The sequence below is a fragment of the Podarcis bocagei genome (assembly GCF_964188305.1).
Source record: "Podarcis bocagei genome assembly, chromosome: 1".
Classification (NCBI taxonomy): domain Eukaryota; kingdom Metazoa; phylum Chordata; class Lepidosauria; order Squamata; family Lacertidae; genus Podarcis; species Podarcis bocagei.
In genome coordinates this window covers 137,746,161-137,766,270 of record NC_138125.1, presented here as the reverse complement: position 1 = coordinate 137,766,270, position 20,110 = coordinate 137,746,161, and the positions used below count along the sequence as shown (strand labels likewise).

The following is a 20,110-nucleotide window of genomic DNA, read 5'->3' as shown; positions in this document are numbered from 1 at the left end:
CTTAGCAAATAATTAGATGTGGGGGATTTTTCCTTAGACTAGGTGACTTTTAGATTCCTGCCAAAGCGCACCAAAATCACGAACAATATTTTGCCACTGTAAAGACCGCTTTATGGCGCAATTCTTGTTGTTGGCTTCAAAATTTTCACAACAGTAATATTTAATAACAATAAAGAACTAAAATAAAGATAATAACATTTATAATAAATTTATACTAACCAGCTAAGCCAGACTTCTTCAGCATTAAATTTAAACACTGAAAGAAAAATACACCATAACCAAAGTTAGTAAAATTTAAATACTGATGAACAGCACTCACTGTGGTACATCATGACCATTTATTTTATTTATAAAAATATTTCTAAACTAAGTATTTCCCCAGCCACTCTGGGCAGCTCCCAACTATTAAAAACCCCTGATAAAACATCAAACATTAAAAACTTCCCTAAACAGGGCTGCCTTCAGATTTAGAAGACATCTGAAGGCAGCCCTGTTTAGGGAAGTTTGTAATGTTTGACGTCAGAGAGTTGTCTATTTCCTTGACATCTGATGGGAGGATGTTCCACAGGGCAGGTCCCACTACCGAGAAGGCCCTCTGCCTGGTTCCCTGTAACCTTACTTCTCATAGTGAGGGAACTGCCAGAAGCCCCTCAGAGCTGGCCCTCAGTGTCTGGGCAGAACGATGAGGGTGGAGGCGCTCCTTCAGGTATACTGGGCTGAGGCCGTTTAGGGTGTTTAAAGGCCAGCACCAACACTTTGAATTGTGCTCAGAAACGTACTGGGAGCCAATGTAGGTCTTTCAGGACCAGTGTTAAATGGTCTCAGCGGCCACTCCCAGTCACCAGTCTAGTTGCCGCATTCTGCATTAATTGTAGTTTCTGGGTCACCTTCAAAGGTAGCCCCACGTAGAGCGCATTGCAGTAGTCCAAGCAAGACAGTCCGTGGGCAGGTAGGGTCTCAGCCTGTGTACTAGATGGAGAGGGTAGACAGCTGCCCTGGACAAAGAATTGACCTGTGCCACCATGGACAGCTGTGAGTCCAAAATGACTCTCAGGCTGCATACCTGGCCCATCAGGGGCACAGTTACCCCATTTAGGACCAGGGAGTCCTCCACACTTGCCCGCCCCATCGCCCAAAAACAGTACTTGTCTTGTCAGGATTCAACCTCAATCTGTTAGCCGTCATCCATCCTCCAACCGCCTCCAGACACTCAAACAGGACATTCACCACCTTCACTGGTTCTCATTTAAAAGAGAGGTAGAGCTGGGTATCATCCGCATACTGATGAACACCCAGCCCAAATCCCCTGATGATCTCTCCCAGCGGCTTCATATAGATATTAAAAAGCATGGGGGAGAGGACGGAACCCTGAGACACCCCACAAGTGAGAGTCCAGAGGTCCGAACACTCATCCCCCAACACCACTTTCTGGACATGGCCCAGGAGGAAGAAGTGGAACAATTGTATAACAGTGCCCCCAGCTCCCAGCCCCTTTAGACAGTCCAGAAGGATGCCAGGGTCGATGGTGTCAAAGGCCACTGAGAGATCCAGCAGAACTAGGAAACAGAACATAGAACCATACAAAAACACACACACACATAAAATGTTAAAACCAGGAATTAGGTCAGTATTATGGGAATATGTATTCTTAATTGTCTGCGTAAGTCTAACAGCAAACATACAATTTAAATTAAAAACTACCACTTCAACCTTAAAAAGGCCATGTTTAAGATTTTGTTTTTCATTCCCTATTACACCACACAGAACAAAATAGATATGTCATTTGCTCATAGCCTCATTGTTTGCTAATCTTTGATTAGACTGATCAAATTATGTAAACCTAAAGAGCCAATTCATTTTTGCATTTTAAGATTGGTTTCTCCAGAGGAACATTCAATTCTGAGCCACTGTCTACAACAGCACTACAGTGCTATAGTGGTAGTACTAGAGTACAAAGTGGCCAAGCCAGAATTTTGAAATATCTTTGCAGCAATGTGTTTACACAGAATTTATAGCTCCTGTATTTACCTCTCTTACAGTTGTAGTCTCCTCCACCACTATCTCCATCTCTGGACTAGACTGAAGCTCATGGCCCACAATATAATACAGAAAAAGCTAGAAGAAAGATGATTAATCAGGTTTCTTACTCCATATACAGTTAAGCTTAGCATACTTCACATTTTAAGATTAAGGCCTTTTATGGACACATAATCCAATACGGAATATGGCAGCCATGAAAATAAGTCATCAAATCAGTTTGTAATTTTTGTAAAGTTTGGCATTTAGTGACATATCCATGACCTAAAACAGTAACAAAACAGTCTTTCAATTAACAAAAGCTCCCCTGTTTAATCCTCTGGGGAAGAATGTTGCTTATCATAGGTGATTGGGGGGACGGGAAATATTTCTATGTCTGAAATATGAATATTTGAATGTATGCATCCATAATGTGTTTTGAATTTAAAATGAAAGTATGTGGCTGAAAACAAGTGTAAGTGCACAATCCTATGTTCTTTGGGATGGCGTTCCAAGGGCTACAGAATTTAGTGGATCTCTCTCTCTCCACAGGTGGTGGAGGAGGGGAGGAGATCCACCTCCAGACTGGATGATCTGCCCTTGTAAGCCTCCTCTCGGACAGTATGGGGGGGACGGACGACCATCTGTATTTCCCTGCCATTAATGCTCCAATAGCACAGAGGGCACAATGGAGGCATTCCCAAGGGTTAGATCAAATCCATTAGATCCAAAGCTCTCACATACGCCAAACACACTGCTGGAAAAAAGTACATTTATTTTCACTCCCACTGGACCAAAAAGAAAATATGCCTTCCCCTTACCTTCCACCCTGCCAGCCTGAGCCCACCAAAGCTTAGTGTATGACTGCTCATCCACCACTGATCCTCCCTCTCCCCAACTCAATAGGATTGCTCTGTAAATTCCTTTTTTCAACTGTATTTTTAGTTTGGGAGGGGCATAAGTTAATGGCAGAGCACATATACAAGATTTAAGGTTCATTCTCTGGTATCTTCAGTTAAAGGATCTAAAGCAGAAGGTTAAGAGTTACTTTCCCCCTCCAGACACTATTGGGAGCTGATGCTAGTCATTCAGCCTACTATTTTGAACCCTGACAGTGTAAGTTTCATTTAGTTCTATGTTCAATAACTAGGGAGCAATGGTTGAATACATTACTGTTACCCCTTATAAGATCACAGTTTTTCTGAACCTAAACAAACCAAAGGTTCTGTTGATTGCTAAGAAAAGATTGACCCAGCACTGGGATTTAAGGAAACAATTTATAAACAAGACACTGTTATGTGGAATTTCAAAGGAAACTACTAATATTCAGTACACTAGCTGTGAACAATGCAGTGACATGCCTTAAACACACTGTGGGTGGAATCTAACACTACCATTCTGCTTGCATGACTGCTTTTCATCCAACAGAAGCTTCTGCTTATGTAAGCGGAAGATAGGCGATTTTCTCCCTACCCACTGCAGCCCTCTGCAAAACTGCTCCCGAGAGCTGGAGACCCTCTACAACAGCATGGAAGGTGGTGGAGAAACTGAATCTGGGAGGGGGAAATGAAAGAAAATTGCCTCCACTCAGCTTATTTTAGTGGAGGAATCCATGGGAACAAACCATTGGATTAAACTTCAGCAAGGCGTGGGCTTCACCCAAAGGTACACTTATCTCATTCTGCCACTAACAGGGCCAACAACAAAATGACAAGAATAAAAATAGTGACAAATGTTTCCAAAAGCCCTTGTAAAACCTTCTTATACAGTTTGTCTTACCTCAGTGGCTGTTGGAGCTTTCCCAGAGCACAGTCCTAGAAGGCTTCCCATTTTCAGCTCTGCTTCTTTAACAGTATAATCCTCAGGCACTTAGGTAGCCCAAAAGAGGAACACAGAATAATGCTTTGTTTTTTAAAGCAGTAATGTAAAAATTAATCAGGAAACTCCAAAATGCACTGCACCTCATACAAATTAGAAAGTCTGGCTTTAGACTTCTGTTTCTGGCCACAAACGTGGAAGTAGTTCCCCTGAGGCTCTCCAAAGCCTGAAGGAGGGAGGGGGGCTAGAGGAGGCTTATCCGGTCCCCCTCCTAACCCCCCCCCCCGAATTTGGAGGGGAGGGACAATGTGAGCCCATGGATGCCTTCTGCAGTCAATGGAGGTGGAAAACTTCACCGGAGGCAGGGGTGCAGGGCGCTGAGTTTAGCACGACCCTACCCAGTGGACCAAACTGGAGTCTAAACCTCCCTTTAAATCCATCTCAGCCAAAAGAAGGGAACTCACCTTGAAACTTATCTATAGATCAGGAGGGGCCAACTACCAAGAGACTGTGATCTACTCACAGAGTTAAAAACTGGCAGTCAAAGTTGTTGAGCTTTTTTTAAGGAAGGTCCATGGGGGAGGGGTTGGGTCAAAGTTATTGGGTTTTTTCAGGGAAGAGGTAAAATGTTGAGCTGTTTTTAGGGGAGTCACAATTGTTCAGCTTCTTTGGGGGGAGCCAATGATCTACCAGTGACCTATTGCAGATGTCCAGTAATCTACCAGTAGATCACGATCTACCTGTTGGACATGCCTGCTATTGATGATACCGAATAACACCATGAAAGTTGGCACTGATACGCCCAGGAACCTCTGCTTCCCAGTCCTTTACTTGAAATAGTTTAACATTTTATCATTAATTATTTTTTCTTTTCCATTGGCTGTTCATATTTCAGTTAGTGCTTGTACTGTTATTTAACTATAAGGTATTTTTGATAAATCCAATATAACTACTCTTCACTTTGTCAACCTACATAGATGTTAGTTTAAAATAATTATTCTTTCAAAGAACTTAATCCCCTGGTAACATGCAAATGCAAAGTTCCAATTGTTTTATTGTTGTTGGCAAACCCTTTGATCCTTTTATCCAGATTTAATTCATTTCCTCTTTCTGTGAAAGCAATTCACAACAGTTCAAAGATTCCCTTTATGCTGATCCTCCAGCTAAAACATTCTGCAATTCTTGCTTCTCCCCCCCCCCAGCTTCTGTTCTCATGCTTAGCCTCCTGGCTTCAGTAAAAAACAACACTAATCCCCTCTTTCTTACCCAGTGCCATGTGGGGGTGGGTAGTCTTTATTCCCTTGCAAATGTTAAAAGTTTAAAAATCAAAACACCCTTTCCCCTATTTACCAATAAGAATAAACTAATGTCTATGTAGCTTGGCAAAGTGAAGGGAAGTGAAAGGGGTTGGCCTAGATGGCCCCTGGAGTTCCTTCCAACTTTACATTTCTATGATATAATATGCAATGCAATCATAAGGTGTAAACTACACACATATAAACCGTTCTGAAAATGCTTTTTTTACAGCATTTTAAAAAATACATTGAATTTTCCATAAGGCTCACCACCATCATCTAGTGTCACACTGTATATTGCACCCAAAACACACTTTAAACCATGGGTAGGCAAACTAAGGCCTGGAGGCCGGATCCGGCCCAATCACCTTCTAAATCCAGCCCGCGGACAGTCTGGGAATCAGCATGTTTTTACATGAGTAGAATGTGTCCTTTTATTTAAAATGCATCTCTGGGTTATTTGTGGGGCATAGGAATTCGTTCATTATTTTTTTTCAAAATATAGTCTGCCCCCCCCCCAAGGTCTGAAGGACAGTGGACCGGCCCCCGGATGAAAAAGTTTGCTGGCCCCTGCTTTAAACTTTTTATCTGCTGCTGTATAGCTGAATCTGATGTCTAATTAAAAAAAGCTGCAAATAACATAGACAAAACAAATGGTTGCCTGATCATAAACCCCACTTCTTCTGTTTAAAAAAACGATAGCACAACCATAAACATACAGCTGCATTAAGCTGTATTTGGAGGACTGATACGTGAGCTTACCTGGACAAAGAAGTTTTCCATTTCTGCTAATGGGCCTGAGACAGCTATTGTTAACTGCAGCATGAAAAAAGAGAATAAAGATGGAATCAATACAAATCTATGAAGTTTCATTTGCCTGAATTTTTCTTCACCTCATTAATAGAAAGACAATTTAATTGAATGACCAATTGCTCCTCCAGGTTGGAATGCAGAACAAAATGTTGTTGTTGTTGTTTAGTCGTGTCAGCCTCTTCGTGACCCATGGACCAGAGCACACCAGGCACTTCTGTCTTCCAATGCCTCCTGCAGTTTGGTCACTTGCAATGTAGGAATCTTTTTGCCCAGTGTGGGGCTCAAACCCACAACCTACAGATTAAGAATCTCATGCTCTACTGACTGAGCTATCCCTTCCAAGCCAGAGTATATGTGTTTCAAAATAGAGAAACAAATTTCAAACAATGAAATTAAATTAATTTGAGATTAGAAGCATTTACAAAAATAGATACATGTGATGTTCAAGGGCATGTGTAAACATTTTCAGAAAATGAACTGTGTGGAGACTTCCGGGTTGGCGCCATCGCCGAATGGCGGACTCCCTCCGAGCTCCGGAGGGAGTCTGCTCGGCAGGGGCTGGGTCCTACCGCGCCGGCGACGCGGGGACCCTTAAAAACCACAGGCACGGAGCCCGTGGACATGGGGACTCGGCTGGCACCGCTAGCGCCCTCCCGACTCGTGAAGGAGCCTTTTTAAAGGCTTCGGATCGGGTGCCGGGGAGTGGCGTGGTGCTTTGAGTCTACCACTTCCCCTGCCGAGCGCAGCCGCATGCCATTCGACGGAGAGCGCTGGCTTCTTCCATTGGAAATTCGGACTATCAACAACAACCCGTGAGTAATTGGGAAACCGGGTACAAAAGGAGAAAAAAAAGAATTTTTTTTTTCGGATTCGGCACGAGCGGGGGTGATCTAAAAAGGAAGTCAGTCCCCCCCCCCGATTGTAAACATTCTAAAACAAGGACTGGGTAACCAAGATCGAAAGAGAAGTTTATTGCTGATAAAAACCATTAATTCCACGATGGGAAATTACAAGAATTGTGCTGGAGGAGAAGAGTGGAGGGTGAGAGGGAAAATGCAACCCCCCCTGGGAACCGGGGCGATTCGTAGAGCCTGGCGAAGAGAGACGGAGACTTTGACAGCTGTCAAAGTAGCTGTCAAAGCTGGAGAATATAAAGAGGACTTTGTTACAAGGATTTTGCTGGTTAATTTTGTTACAATTTGACATAATATGGATATAAACTGTCGGAAAATAAGGAACAACAATTTGACTTTTGGATTAGAGGATACAAAGTTACTGCAATCCCCCTAGAGGGGTTTCGGGACATTACAAGTGGTCGTACGTGGAAAACTACTCTGGGATTTGCACAGGACTTATCTTTTGGGAAAGCTGCAAAACTGAAATAGTATTTTGTCTACAGAGGTGTTTACATTAAAAGGAGACAATAGAATTTTCTATTGAAGAAAGGAAGGGACTGGACGTAAGTTTTTGTTCCTGAATAACAAACCTCTGTAGAGATATCAGATCTCGGAATAAGAACGTTTTAGCAGCTGAACAAGACAAGAAACCTGAGAAAGTAAGGAATAAAAAGAACAAAGGACTAACTACGACACGGAAAGAACAATGGGAGGAGCAACAAAGACCAAGGAAATTAAAGGCCTCTATTAGACTGGATTTTTGAAGTTAAACATCATTAAAATAAACAAATTAAAAGAAAACCGGCAAGGTGGAATGGGAAAAAATTTGGCCATGGACCTGAGACCTCCAGGCTGACAACATATAGACCAATGGACATGGGGAATTCAAACCGGGGAAGGGAGGGGGGAGTTTTGGAATCCAAAGGCTATGTAACCAACTTTTTGAATCTTCTTATATTTTTTATCTTCTATTTCTTTATATAACTTTTGTATATCATGGTATTTTGATTTGACATGTTTAAAAAAAGGAATTCGTGGAAGGAAATTGGGGCAGATCTTGGGGAAAAATCTTTTTTCTTTTTCTGTTAAAGATGAGGGGCGATGGTAAGATTGTATAATTTAAATTGGTTAATGGGTTAAACATATTAAGTTTTAAACTGGGAGTGAGAGCTTGTGGAACCAAATTAATGAAAGGGGAATATAGTCGGGAGGGGGAGGAGGGAGTCCTAGAAAGAAGGTAACGAAAGTAAGGTTTTAAATATATTTCTATCTTTTCTATCTTTTCTTTTCTGTTATATTTCTATATTATTGGAAACTCTAATAAATATGATTTTTTTTAAAAAAAGAAAATGAACTGTGTGCTTGGGGCAAATTGTCTTATTTTTTAGAACGATTATAATGTTCAGTCTTTGAAACACAGTAAGCTCACAACTTATGTGCATTTAACTCGTGCACATTCAGCTTTATGTTTGTGGCAAAAATATAAATGGAAAGGGGGCAGGGTTCTGGGAAAGATGACTTTGGCAATCCCACCTGCCACTGAATCTAATGAGTTTTGTCTCTATGTGATTTTGGCTTTAGGTGTGATCTTCAGAATGTAACCCCTGTGTATGTTGTAGACTTACTGTAGTAGAAAGTGCTTGATCCCTCTGCCTTAATCACACAGGTGCTCTCATGCCTGTATAATAATATGCAAGTACCATTTCTTCTGTCCATACCAAACATCTTCCCTTGATAGCTTTTGTATGTACACAAATACATTTTGTTAGCAGTTTCTGTTAGAACTGATAGAAACCCACATGCCTATTTTTTTATCTACGATTTAAACAAAAGAATAAATGGGTTGGATTAACATGTCCCATGCATATAATTCTGCTCCCAAGGTTGCTCCTGCTGGAGGAAATGCAGTTCAGGGTGAATGGAGGCTGTTTTCACCTACTCATCCTTCCTCCTGCAGCCGCCTATAGCCTCTTAAAAGCTGTCACAGAGGTAAGGAAGAAATGGAGGAAAATTCCTCCAGTAGCAGCTTTTGTTGGATCTGATACCACTTGATATCTTCAACACCTACTCTGAAATAACCAACTGAACAAAATTAAATTTTGCAAAACTATCTTACCTAGCTCCTTGTCCAGCTGCATTTCTTCTATTGCTTTAATCCTGATGTCTGCCATCACCTAAAATAAAAACCATTAATTAAATGCAAATGTGATTCAGCAAAGGAATGCAGATTTCATAAATGTTTATGTTTTAGTACTTAACCCCCTTAACAGCTGATGGCTGAAACATTTTTATTAGCAGCCAAAAAAATTCATTTTACTACATTTCTTTTACTCCTATAAAACCTGGTATATTTTCAGATGAATAAGCTGAACAGGAAAAACCTTATATAGAAAAATCAATCAGGTATGTTGGCTATGAATATAGACTTTAATGTATTATTGAGCCAAAAAATGCAGCTATTTGCATTTTAAAAGAATCTCCCCAACTTGCATCAATTATGTTTCTCCATAACCTAATGAGCTATTACTAAAACATTTTTAACTTCCTTGACACAAAAAGTGTGTAATATGGAACTTGTTTACGTATTTTAATTGCATTTCAGTCCTTTTTTGTAACAGACTACATCACACTTCCCAACTTGTGTTCTTAAGATGCATGCAGGTAAAGGACAAGATGTCCAGTAACACATGTATTGGAATTATGCAAGGAGTCAGCTGCAAATACCAAACATATGTGCCCAAGTACAAACAGTAAATATATAAATACATCAGGTTGTATGAAACTAAACAGCACAAAGTGCTAGCACAATGTGGTTTCCCCCTCCTTCCCTTGCGTGTGCCCCTGCATCATCCCCTGAACTGCTCCAGAGGGGGGAGGAAACCCCACAGCAGATTTAGGGGGTGCACAGGGAGGAGAGGGGGTGACTGCTCTGCCGTGCAAGGAGAAATTCTTGTGCTGCTGTACTACTATCTGTTTAACACTGTACTGAGTACAACCCATTTATTGAAGACAAGCAAAGCTATTTAAATGTATATCTACCATATGTGTTTAGCACTTTAAACGTGTGTTTCTGTGCCCTAGTTTAAAAAGCAATGTGTGAATCAGTCCTCACATTCACAGCTGACACTAGGGGTGTTACAAATATATGCACATCTTCCTACTTTCCTATAAGCATCTAAAACACAAGCAGGCAAAAATAACAAGGTAAACAGCTTTCTGGACTTGGACAATTTGGAAAGCAAAACCAAGTAGATGAGCTGAATTGAATGGAAGGAAATGAATCAGTGGAGATGAAATCTCTCAGAGCCGTGCAATCACAGTTGCTTTACTTACTGTTTCAATAGTTGCAGTAATTTTAACTTGTATCTCTTCAGCCTCCAATCTACAGAAATTTTTTACTTGTAACCAGCTGATATCATGCGTAAAAGCAGTCAAATTGCCGCCTGCCACATTCACCATGCTGCAAACAACACATGCTTAGAATGCATAATTGTGCACCACATGTAAGACAAAATGCAGGGAAATGAATTCTAAACAATGGTACTAATCTAAGCAACTAAATGACCCAGCAAGGTAGGGTCTCGTTCTTATGTAATAAACTAATATTGCAAATATCAGTCACAGCACAACCCCAATCCCCCACTGTCGTTAAGGAGACACTGTGGTGGGCAGTACTAGACATGCAAGTGTCAGAAGTCACAACACCAGGTGGTAAATTTGATTTTAGTCAGTATCATGTGCCTACTAGATTTCTTGTTCTTTATCCTTCTCCTCTTTTGGTTATTTATTAATTACTCAAACACTGCAATGAATATGTATGGCACACTTCTAAGTTAAGTAATCTTAGTGCCTTAATGTCTGCTCCAAGCAGATTTCAACCTAGATTTTAGTCCAAAGGAAAAAGATAACCAGCTGCATATCAAGATGAATGCAGTTGCACATACATATATTTAGTGCAAATCCGTTCAAACCTTTCAACCCATGGGCTACAGATCCCTTAGAATTCTGGGTCTAAAGGGTTTGGGGGCTTCTGACTGCTTGAAAAGTGTGGTGCAGAGCAATCATCTTTTGAAACCAGTGAGACTTTCAAAAGCAGTTTTTGATATGGCATAGCGTCCTTGAGTGAACCTGCAGAAGCTTTGGAACCCATCCATGGTAGCTATGGTTTAAATCTGCTGGTGGCGATTTTTAGCCATATTTGCTGCTGACTGAGCCAACTGCGTAACTAACAACACTAGTTTTGGATAATCTGATGGACCGCTATACCTCAGGATGCAATGCTGGCATTTTTATGGCCAGCTCAGACCACAGCTGATAAAACACTTCAACGTTGTCTATATGTTAATTTCCTGTACTGGAACATCCACCCATATATTTCTTAAAGTATGTCCTATGAATCCTATTCCCACAGAAACCCTTCAGGTGCCTTAAAATTCCAGTTTGACTGCACATAATCCTGGACCTAGATCCAGTCAAAGCCTGCTGACATCATGTATATGGGTACTAATGTGATGGGGCCAACACAGAATCTCTAACAAAGTACACTGGCAATATGCATTCCCACATCAACAGAAATGAAACTATACAAAATGATACAAGAACTCTCAATATTGGTGGGTTTAGGTAATAAATGTGGGAATGAAACTAATTAAATTTAGGTTCTCTCACAGAAGTGGATCTATGGAAAGAGACAGAAAAGGCGGCAGTGTAATTTAGGCATCTTGAAAAAGAGCTCCAGCACAAAAGGATTAGAAGGAAATGTTGAAAAGGAAAGCAGATTCTGAAATACACATCCCAGTCACATTCAGAATTATTTACTGTGATAAATCCTTTTCATATAAAACTTCTCAGCTGGCATGACTTTTAGCAAATACTCTTAAATAGAGAACAAATCTCTTGCCTACATGTTCTTTGCCCTAAATCGTGTAAGAGACGAGGGAAAGAAAAGGGTCTCCACTGAGCTTTACACCAGGCTGCAGCTACAGACTGATGGACCTTGCTCAATATATTTATGCTTCTGGTTGCAAAAACATTGTTACCAGCTGTGAGTCCTTGAGGTAGTGGAAAGAGGTGGTGGTAGAAGTAGGACAACAGAATCCCACTTGAATTATATCAAAGATGTTTATAAAGTGGTGGCATGTGCAAAAAAAAAAAAAAAGCATTACTGTCACAGCCACTAGTAGGAGAATTCCTGTTCATGGTCCCAGGTAACCTGGAATAGGTGCCTTGCAGCACTCTTCAGGGCACACAGGGTGAGTGGGAGGTGAGAAAAAACTGGGAGCGGGAGGAGAAAGGATTGAAATATTTCATTTCTCACTCTTCTGAAACAACCTGTCACTGTCAGCTTGAACCTGAAAGCCTTAGCAGGATGGAGCAAGACATTTCTAGAGAACAAGAAAGGAAAAAAGTGTCCTCTCCCACTGCTGAAGCCTTCTTATGCAATGCAGGGTACAATGCAAGGTACAGCCCCCAACCCTAATAGCCTCTTCAGGGTTAAACGGGATTAAGTAAGGCTCCCCACCCCTTGTGGGCCACTTTGACAGGTGGGTGGGGTGCCTACCTGTCAATCACCTGGTGCCACCATGGCTTCAGGTGGCCAATCTTCAAAGGAAAGTATTGGGACGGCACTTTAAGTGCGCTCTAATTTTTTCCTTTCTTCCTTTGCAGTCTGGCTTAAACTCCAGACAGGCTGCAATCCCCTATCAAAATAGGGATTGCAGGTATCACCAACAAATCCCTACAAACCTTCCTTCTGGCAGGGATTGGCTGCACTTGGGAATTCTGATCAGGAGCTCCCAAGTGGAACCAGTCCCAGTACGGCTTGCATTTGGTGCCAAATTTAAAACGCACCAATAACAAACCCAGTTTGCCAAGAAACTATAGGAAGTTTCTTTGCCGTCACATCAACACCTGTCCCACACTTAATGTTACATATTAGGTAAAATATAGGGCAGGTGGGTGTGGCTTAGGGAAAACTGCCTCACGGGAAAATTAGGACCTCTGCTGAGTCTCACTTGGATCACAGTCAAGAGCCACCTGTGTGAGTGGGCACTGAGATGGCCATTTCCCATTCTTTCCTCATAAACTGCCCTCAATATTGCACGGGTCCTAGAGGGTTTTTTTTAAATCACCAAACAACAAGTAACTGGCTTGTCATATAGCTTTCCACCACTGAATTACACAATGAAACATCAAAGGAGAATAAATACTTAATCTCAATTCAATTCACAAGATTTACCTTTGGTCATGGCTGTCTAAAACTAGGATTGAGCTTCCATTCCTGAGCCCAATATTTCTGAGCGTCTGTTTCATATCTTCTTCAGGAATGACTTTCCAGTTTTCAGAGTCTTTCTCAGACCCTGAATGGTTCTTTAAGACAATCCCTTCAGGTGACATTAAAGCATCACAAATAGCTCTCAGGTTCGAACTACATGGAAATACATGCTGGGATTCCATAAATTGCTGTCCCACTCGTCCTTCATTATGTCCAGCTAAACGAAGAACGTTTATAAGAACAGGTTCATGGTCAATGCCAGTCAGAACTTCCACTCCATCAACCTATAGAAACCAAGTAGAATTATTTGAGCACAGATAATGAGCTGAGAGAACATTTAGTTAATGCTTCAAGTGCAGGTTTCTGTAAAACCATGATCTTCCTTGTATGCCACAAGCAGTATACTATGAGCAATATCCTGAATTAATATTCAAAAATTTGTTAAGGTGTAATAAAATGTGAAGGCTTTAATCAGGGAGTTGGCAAGCCTCTGTGTTGAAATATTTAATTGATTTCAAAGGCAGGTAATTTTACTGTATTCTTATTAAATCACTAAACATACAAAGCAGTAAATCATTCAAGTCAGATCTTAGAATCATAAAATTGTAGAGTTGGAAAGGACCCCAAGAGTCATTTAGTCCAACCCCCTGCAAAGCAGGAATCTTAACTAAAGCATTCAAATAGATGTAAGTATCCATTCATATGCAACTATTCAGAAGGGGGTGAAATGCCTCTAGGTAACTTGCAGGTAAAAACATAATACATTACCACACCACAAATGTTTAAAATGCATAGCATGAACGCCCAACAACAAAGTCCATTTTCAACCACAAATCAAAATAAAACACAGAACGCTCATAAAAAATCCATTTAGCCACTAGTTGAGAAAAAATGTGAGCTATACAATATTAAAATTAGGGGGGGGGGGAGAGAACAACAGGGTTGATAGGGAGATCCAGTTGTGTGTGCTTGAGCCCTTGTGTAGGAAACTATTGTGGCTATCATTTAATTTTTGGGCTTCGTGAAAACTGAAATAATATGCACACAGTTGGCACAGGTAAGCAAACGCCTAACAAGAAAAGCAAATGACACAAGAATGATAGCAGAACAAGATGATACTGCCACAAGGAAATGAAACTAGGCATAAACAGACTCTAGCCATTACTTAAGGTATGGTATGCAATTCAACAAATAATAAGCTTTAAAGTGAAAATAAACTTTAAAAACAACAAAATGTGTTTGTCCCATTCACAAGGTAGATAGTTTTGTACCTCTTTTCCATTCCACACGAATATATTGGCTCCATCAGAAAGTCCAATGCCACTCAACGTAGAATCATCCCCTGACAAACAAAATAGTATTTAACTCCAAAAAGACACACTGAAAAGTAAAAAGGCCCTTTAAAATTATGTAAGCCAATTATGTCTAAAGAATCTCCAACAACATTTGACTTCGTTTCACTGTAAAGTATAACTTTATTAGCTAAATGCTTTCTCCTTCTGAAACGGAGGAAACCCCCAAACTATGCAGCCCAAAAGCCAATTTACAGCATCAAGTTAATTAATCTGTATTCTTTAGTTAGGCTTGTTCTGATTTACAGTGGTGCCTCGCAAGACGAAATTAATCCGTTCCGCGAGTCTCTTCGTCTTGCGGTTTTTTCGTCTTGCGAAGCACGGCTATTAGCGGCTTAGCGGCTATTAGCGGCTTAGCGGCTTAAAGAAAAAGGAAACAAACTCGCAAGACGTTTTGTCTTGCGAAGCAAGCCCATAGGGAAATTCGTCTTGCGGAACGACTCAAAAAACGGAAAACCTTTTCGTCTAGCGAGTTTTTCATCTTGCGAGGCATTCGTCTTGTGGGGCACCACTGTACTGTGAAAGAATTTGGATCTTTTTGCCAGTCTAATACTTCTGCCACATAGGAAAGAAATAGTAGGACCATCCAAAATTAGTAAACAAGACAAAGGACAAATCTACGGTATTTTTCATTAGCACCACACAAGAATCTTTGAAAATGTATTTCCTTGATGTGTTTCATGTATGTTTATGTTGTTGTTGACATACGTCTGTCTCAGGAGACAGTATGGAGAACTGCGCCTTTGGGGATGAAGTCAAACTGTTGGAAGGTTGCAACAGGATCACATATATAAAAAAACCTATTGCTTGCATGCCTTTCCAGCTGCAACTATGTAGCTGATCCTCATCCAGCCCAACAGATGCAGCAATGGGGTAAAAGAGCTTTGTGGCAACACTTACATCAAGTGTAACCACTTAACCTGCCCAGGAAACATTATGCCCAGAAGTCTTTGCCAATGTGAAGTACAGTGATATAAAAATTATTTAAATTTGCTTCTGAAATGTCTGTGTTAAAATTTATTATTTTACCAGTCTGAATAGTAGGAATGCCACCTTTCTCCCATGGCTCAACAAACTAATAAAAGCTACCACCTCTCTACTAAACAGATCTTTGCTCATCAGCTAATTTCCCCTCTCCAGAGACTTCTACTTCATGTGAATATTCTTTAAGTCTGGATGCCCACAGAAATCACTGCAGATAGGAGCCCCAATCTGCCAGGCATAAGAAGTTTGAAGAAACAAATTTGTGAGCATTTATCTACTTGTACCATATAGGTGCAAAGCTACATCACAAGGGTACCCTCACATTGTATCTTTGCACAAACTCGATTGCTAGATGCAGCAGGATGAATTTAGTCTTATGTAGATCACGTGGCTCCATGCAATGAAATGAGTGCATCTCCCTTTGGGGACTCTTTTTCTGTCACTCAGTTCTCCCAACCCCATTCTAAGCAAATTTTAGACTGCCAAGTGAGGGAATCGCATGACTGAATGCTCCTCCAGATTAATAATTGCACATAGAAAAATAGTAAGAGAGAGTAAGTTTAGCTCACCCTCCCTCCCATTATGATACGACGTTTGGAACACAAAAGAATTTTAAAGAAAAACATCCAACCACTGTTAAGGGTTTCAGAACTTACAGGGTTAATGAGTTCTGAGTGACGTCTCACATCTTGAGGCATGGTTACGTTACACATATGGGAGTGGTTTACTCTGAGTGTTCATTCTCGTACGCTCCGGGAGAGGAAAGATGTGCGAGCTTTCGCCGGGTGTAATTTACGATGTTATGCTACATGATTAAAGGCTAAGAAGATAAGAGAACGCCTTGTGTGTGTTCTGAATTATTACCCACACACTGCAATCGCTTCTAACCGCTGTGATCGCTCTGCTAACCGGCCAAAGAGGCAGAAGGACGTTTGGATCGGCACGGACAGTTTGCAAGCTACGCAACGGAAGAGTGCTGGACTCCATTTTGGCCCTCTTGGCCGCCATAACCACGTGGTCAGGAACAGCTATTTATGTAAACAAGGCAACATGCCTATGCCTCAAGCCCAGGGGCCAGATGCAGCCTTTTGTGGAGCATGATGCAAGAGGGTAAGGTGGAAGGCAAGGAGGAAGGCAGTAGGCTAAGCCAGAGCCAACCACTTCTGGCTTTGTCCCCCTCTTATACCCTGCTGAATTCTATTAAGGCAGCACTGAGACTAAGGAGGAGCCAGTGCAATCCTTTGGGCTGGTTGTAAGTAAGGAGGAAGCATAGCTGCCAACTTTTCCCTTTTCTTGCAAGGAATCCTATTCGGAATAAGGGAATTTCCCTTTAAAAAAGGGAAAACGTTGACAGCTATGGGGGGAAGGCAAGAGGGGGCTGACTAAGGGCAGGCTGAGTTTGGTTGGGTAGTGCCCCATTTGCCCTGATGGACCAGCTGCTATTGCCCTTCAGTTTTCTTTCCAGCCCTTGGGACTCTTCATAGGTCACCCCCTCTCTCCCCAGGGCAGGCCAAACCACTCATCAGCCCTGCTGCTCCATGCCTTCCTCAAGCTGTTTTTCCACAGCTGGAATGCATCCTTGTTCTGCAGATGGGGAACAGAGATTTTGTGTGTGTGTAGAAACCTTCTGACTTTTGGATGTAATCTACTATATCAAAGGTAAGTCGTGTCCATTGCACCACCCACTTTTGGCTTCTTGCACAAATACCCACTACTGCCACCTGGGCTGAAAAAGGTTCCCCACTATTGCTATGCCTCATTGACTCAATGCTGTGTCAATGACATGTTTAAAAGAGGAAGGTAATGGTGCATATTAGAAATGTGGCATACATAAAATTTTAATTCTATGGTAACTGATATTAGCGAAGATGTCTACCATAGCAATCAAGATGCTTTTTGATGCATACGTATCTTTGAAGAAAGGATTAACTGGTCACTCCAGCATAATCCAATAAATACGTATAATCTCCTTAAAAGTATTTGGAGTGGGGGATTGTTTTTACAATTACATGTATGTAATTTTAAAGATATCTTACCTTCAAGTGTTTGGTATATATGCAGTCCAGCTGGAAGAAGCTTTGCAAGGCTGAGAACTAGGTCTCCTTCCCAAAATTCCAACAACTATTCACAAAAAGTGAATATATTTCAGAAGTGCAGATATGGCTATGTAAATCATGTTGTTTATAAAGGATTCACACAAGTGGCTGTGGCTCTCCTGAAGGATGCCATAGTACTAAATAATTTATAATACATAAGGGTCATCTTATAGTAATCCACTCTACAAGTTACTAAAGTACATATCAAAGTATGTAGGCAAACAATCTTGCTTGTCCTACAAGCCTATTATTACTAAAGAAACTTAAACTCGGTGAAAGTTTGGGGAAATAGAATAACAGCAAATACCTGAAATACCAATTGCTGAAGTTCTCCCAGTGTTTTTCTCTTATCGATCGTCAGATCTAGAACACTTTCCTTCTGAGAAACTGCTGGGTGCAGAGCTCCATTGTAAAATTTATAGTGAGAAAATATATGGAGATGTAAATCAATATTGTTGTTTGCCAAGTCATATTCTGCCCTTTAAGAAGTATTAACAGAAAAGTATGTTCAGTGAAAAATCTGAGCACAATTGAACAAAAAACTTAATTTTCTTACAAATCATACCTTCAGAAACTTCCCACAGTAAAGACAAGCTCTTTAATTTGTATCTTACTTCATAAAATGTCATTCTAAAAGTCTTATTTATTTTTTACTAATTATGCATGTTGCACTGTGCTGGAATTTTATAAGGAATTTAATATTTTCAAAAAGTGTAATTGATTCTCTGATCAGAGAAGGCTCTCTGATCCAGTGAAGACTTCTGTGATTACCATGGAGAAAGGTAATTTGGTTGATTCCCCATTCCTTCTGCACCCCTGCACAGATATCCAATTGCTCAAGAACATTGGCGGAGATTCTGGAACAACATGGAAAGTGGCAAGGGATGTGGGGGGCTTGCAGAAGAAAGCTGTGGGTGGCTTGTTTTTGCAACTATCCCCTCCCCTCCCTTGCCTTCCCGTTCTGTTCATAGAAGCCTGCACCGGAACAAAAAGCTTCCAAGACTGCAAGATGATTGTATGATCTTTGCAATCCTGATCAGAAGCCCTGCATGAACTACACACCACACGTTTGTCATCAGAGCTGACTTACCTCTTCTTCTGCAGTTTGATATTAGCGGCATCCATTTCATTCAAGAGATGGATGGGGACCCGGTATCTTGGATTTCCTCGAGCTGTGTCAAAATAAACTGATTAATTGAATAACTGAAAACACATATTAAAAGGTCTAGGAAGTGCTGAAATTCAGATTTTCATGCATATCATTTTTATATCACTAGGGTACTCTTCCTCTGGCTTACAGTTTATTAAACTACAAACTAAGAGAAAGTCACTCAAAAACTTCCATTCCTCAAAAAAGATGCTGAAGGATCATGGAAATCCCTAACGCTAACTGCTCAGAACACAACAACTGTTTTGGTAAGACTACAATCCTCACAACACTTAATAACAAGTTTTGCTACTGAAGTCAGTGGAACATTCTGATCTATGTTATTTCAACATTTGTCTCTAAAATTTTGTCTTTTTAAACCTTGTACAAACTGGTACTTCATGACTGTTTAATAAAGAGGAAATAACCAAAAGCAATATGAAGACACAAAGCACACACTATACTTTTTGTACCTTCAGATGGTCTTGTCATTTGGGATTGTCGATAGAACAACATGTAGGCACTCTCATTCCCCTGAAACTGTTTCTCAATCTCTTGCTCTCTGATTGGCTGGACTTTGGAGTCATTCAAATCAAACCAATGGGATTCGGATGAATATTCCTGTAAACCTGTTGTTGCTTTTTCTGATGACATCTTTACCTCATGGTTCTGAGGGATGCTTTGGGGTGCTGATCCAAAATGGAGTTTATGACGATCATTCAGCTTAACTTTGCTTTCATCAGAACTTAGAAGAAATGTTGGATAATGACTCTGCAAAAACTAAAGGGTAAAAGAGAAAGGGGGTGACAAAAAGGTCTTATTAAAATCCAGTTTAAAATGTTACAACTATCAATTAATTATACTTACTATCAATTAACTTCCTTCAGATATGAACTGTATTTTTCTGAATTTGGCTGCCTGAGCTGCTCACACCTATTCTCTCACATTGTATCTTCAGAAGTTCACTCTTCTGTTTTCTGCTACTGTATTTGGTGTTACACCCTTAACCATATCTAAAATTAGCTGCAGCTTAAAGTAACTGAAACAAGTCAGTATCATAAGCCAAATTTGAAGCTGGCTTAAAAATAAAAATAAAAATCATAGTTATGCCTAACTAGTTTGTTCATGTTTGGATGTTAATGCTAACTTTTGGTTAGTCAAAACCAAAGGCAAAATTTCCATCTCCCAACAATTCCTAAGATTTATGAGCTGCAAAGAAAAGGGCTGTTCAACATATATTGGCCTTCCCCAACTTTTATTTACCTATCATTACTAATGGAAGATAATGTGCTTAATATATTTTTTCTCTTTATATGTAGGGAAGCATATGTAAGATCCATTGGAAACTTGGAGATTTTCTGCATACTTCATTGTTATATTAGTTTGTACTTAGTCTCTTTTCCATAATCTGAGGAAAGG

At 40.6% G+C, this 20,110-nt stretch overlaps 1 protein-coding gene across 5 annotated transcripts in view; it reads right to left on the bottom strand.

Moving 5' to 3' along the window:
* The window catches only part of USP40 (ubiquitin specific peptidase 40), a 51,772-nt gene that overhangs the window by 18,885 nt on the left and 12,777 nt on the right, over nt 1-20,110 (bottom strand). For all 5 annotated transcript variants that reach the window (XM_081198513.1, XM_081198516.1, XM_081198515.1 and 2 more), the window contains exons 11-22: nt 19,165-19,471; nt 18,635-18,716; nt 17,852-18,023; nt 17,485-17,569; nt 14,384-14,454; nt 13,077-13,396; nt 10,172-10,298; nt 8,955-9,012; nt 5,892-5,945; nt 3,796-3,884; nt 2,029-2,115; nt 220-256 (exon numbers count right to left, since the gene is read on the bottom strand). In XM_081198513.1, coding sequence (XP_081054639.1) covers nt 220-256; nt 2,029-2,115; nt 3,796-3,884; nt 5,892-5,945; nt 8,955-9,012; nt 10,172-10,298; nt 13,077-13,396; nt 14,384-14,454; nt 17,485-17,569; nt 17,852-18,023; nt 18,635-18,716; nt 19,165-19,471 — 1,489 coding nt within the window. The remainder of the gene's footprint in view (nt 1-219; nt 257-2,028; nt 2,116-3,795; nt 3,885-5,891; nt 5,946-8,954; nt 9,013-10,171; nt 10,299-13,076; nt 13,397-14,383; nt 14,455-17,484; nt 17,570-17,851; nt 18,024-18,634; nt 18,717-19,164; nt 19,472-20,110) is intronic.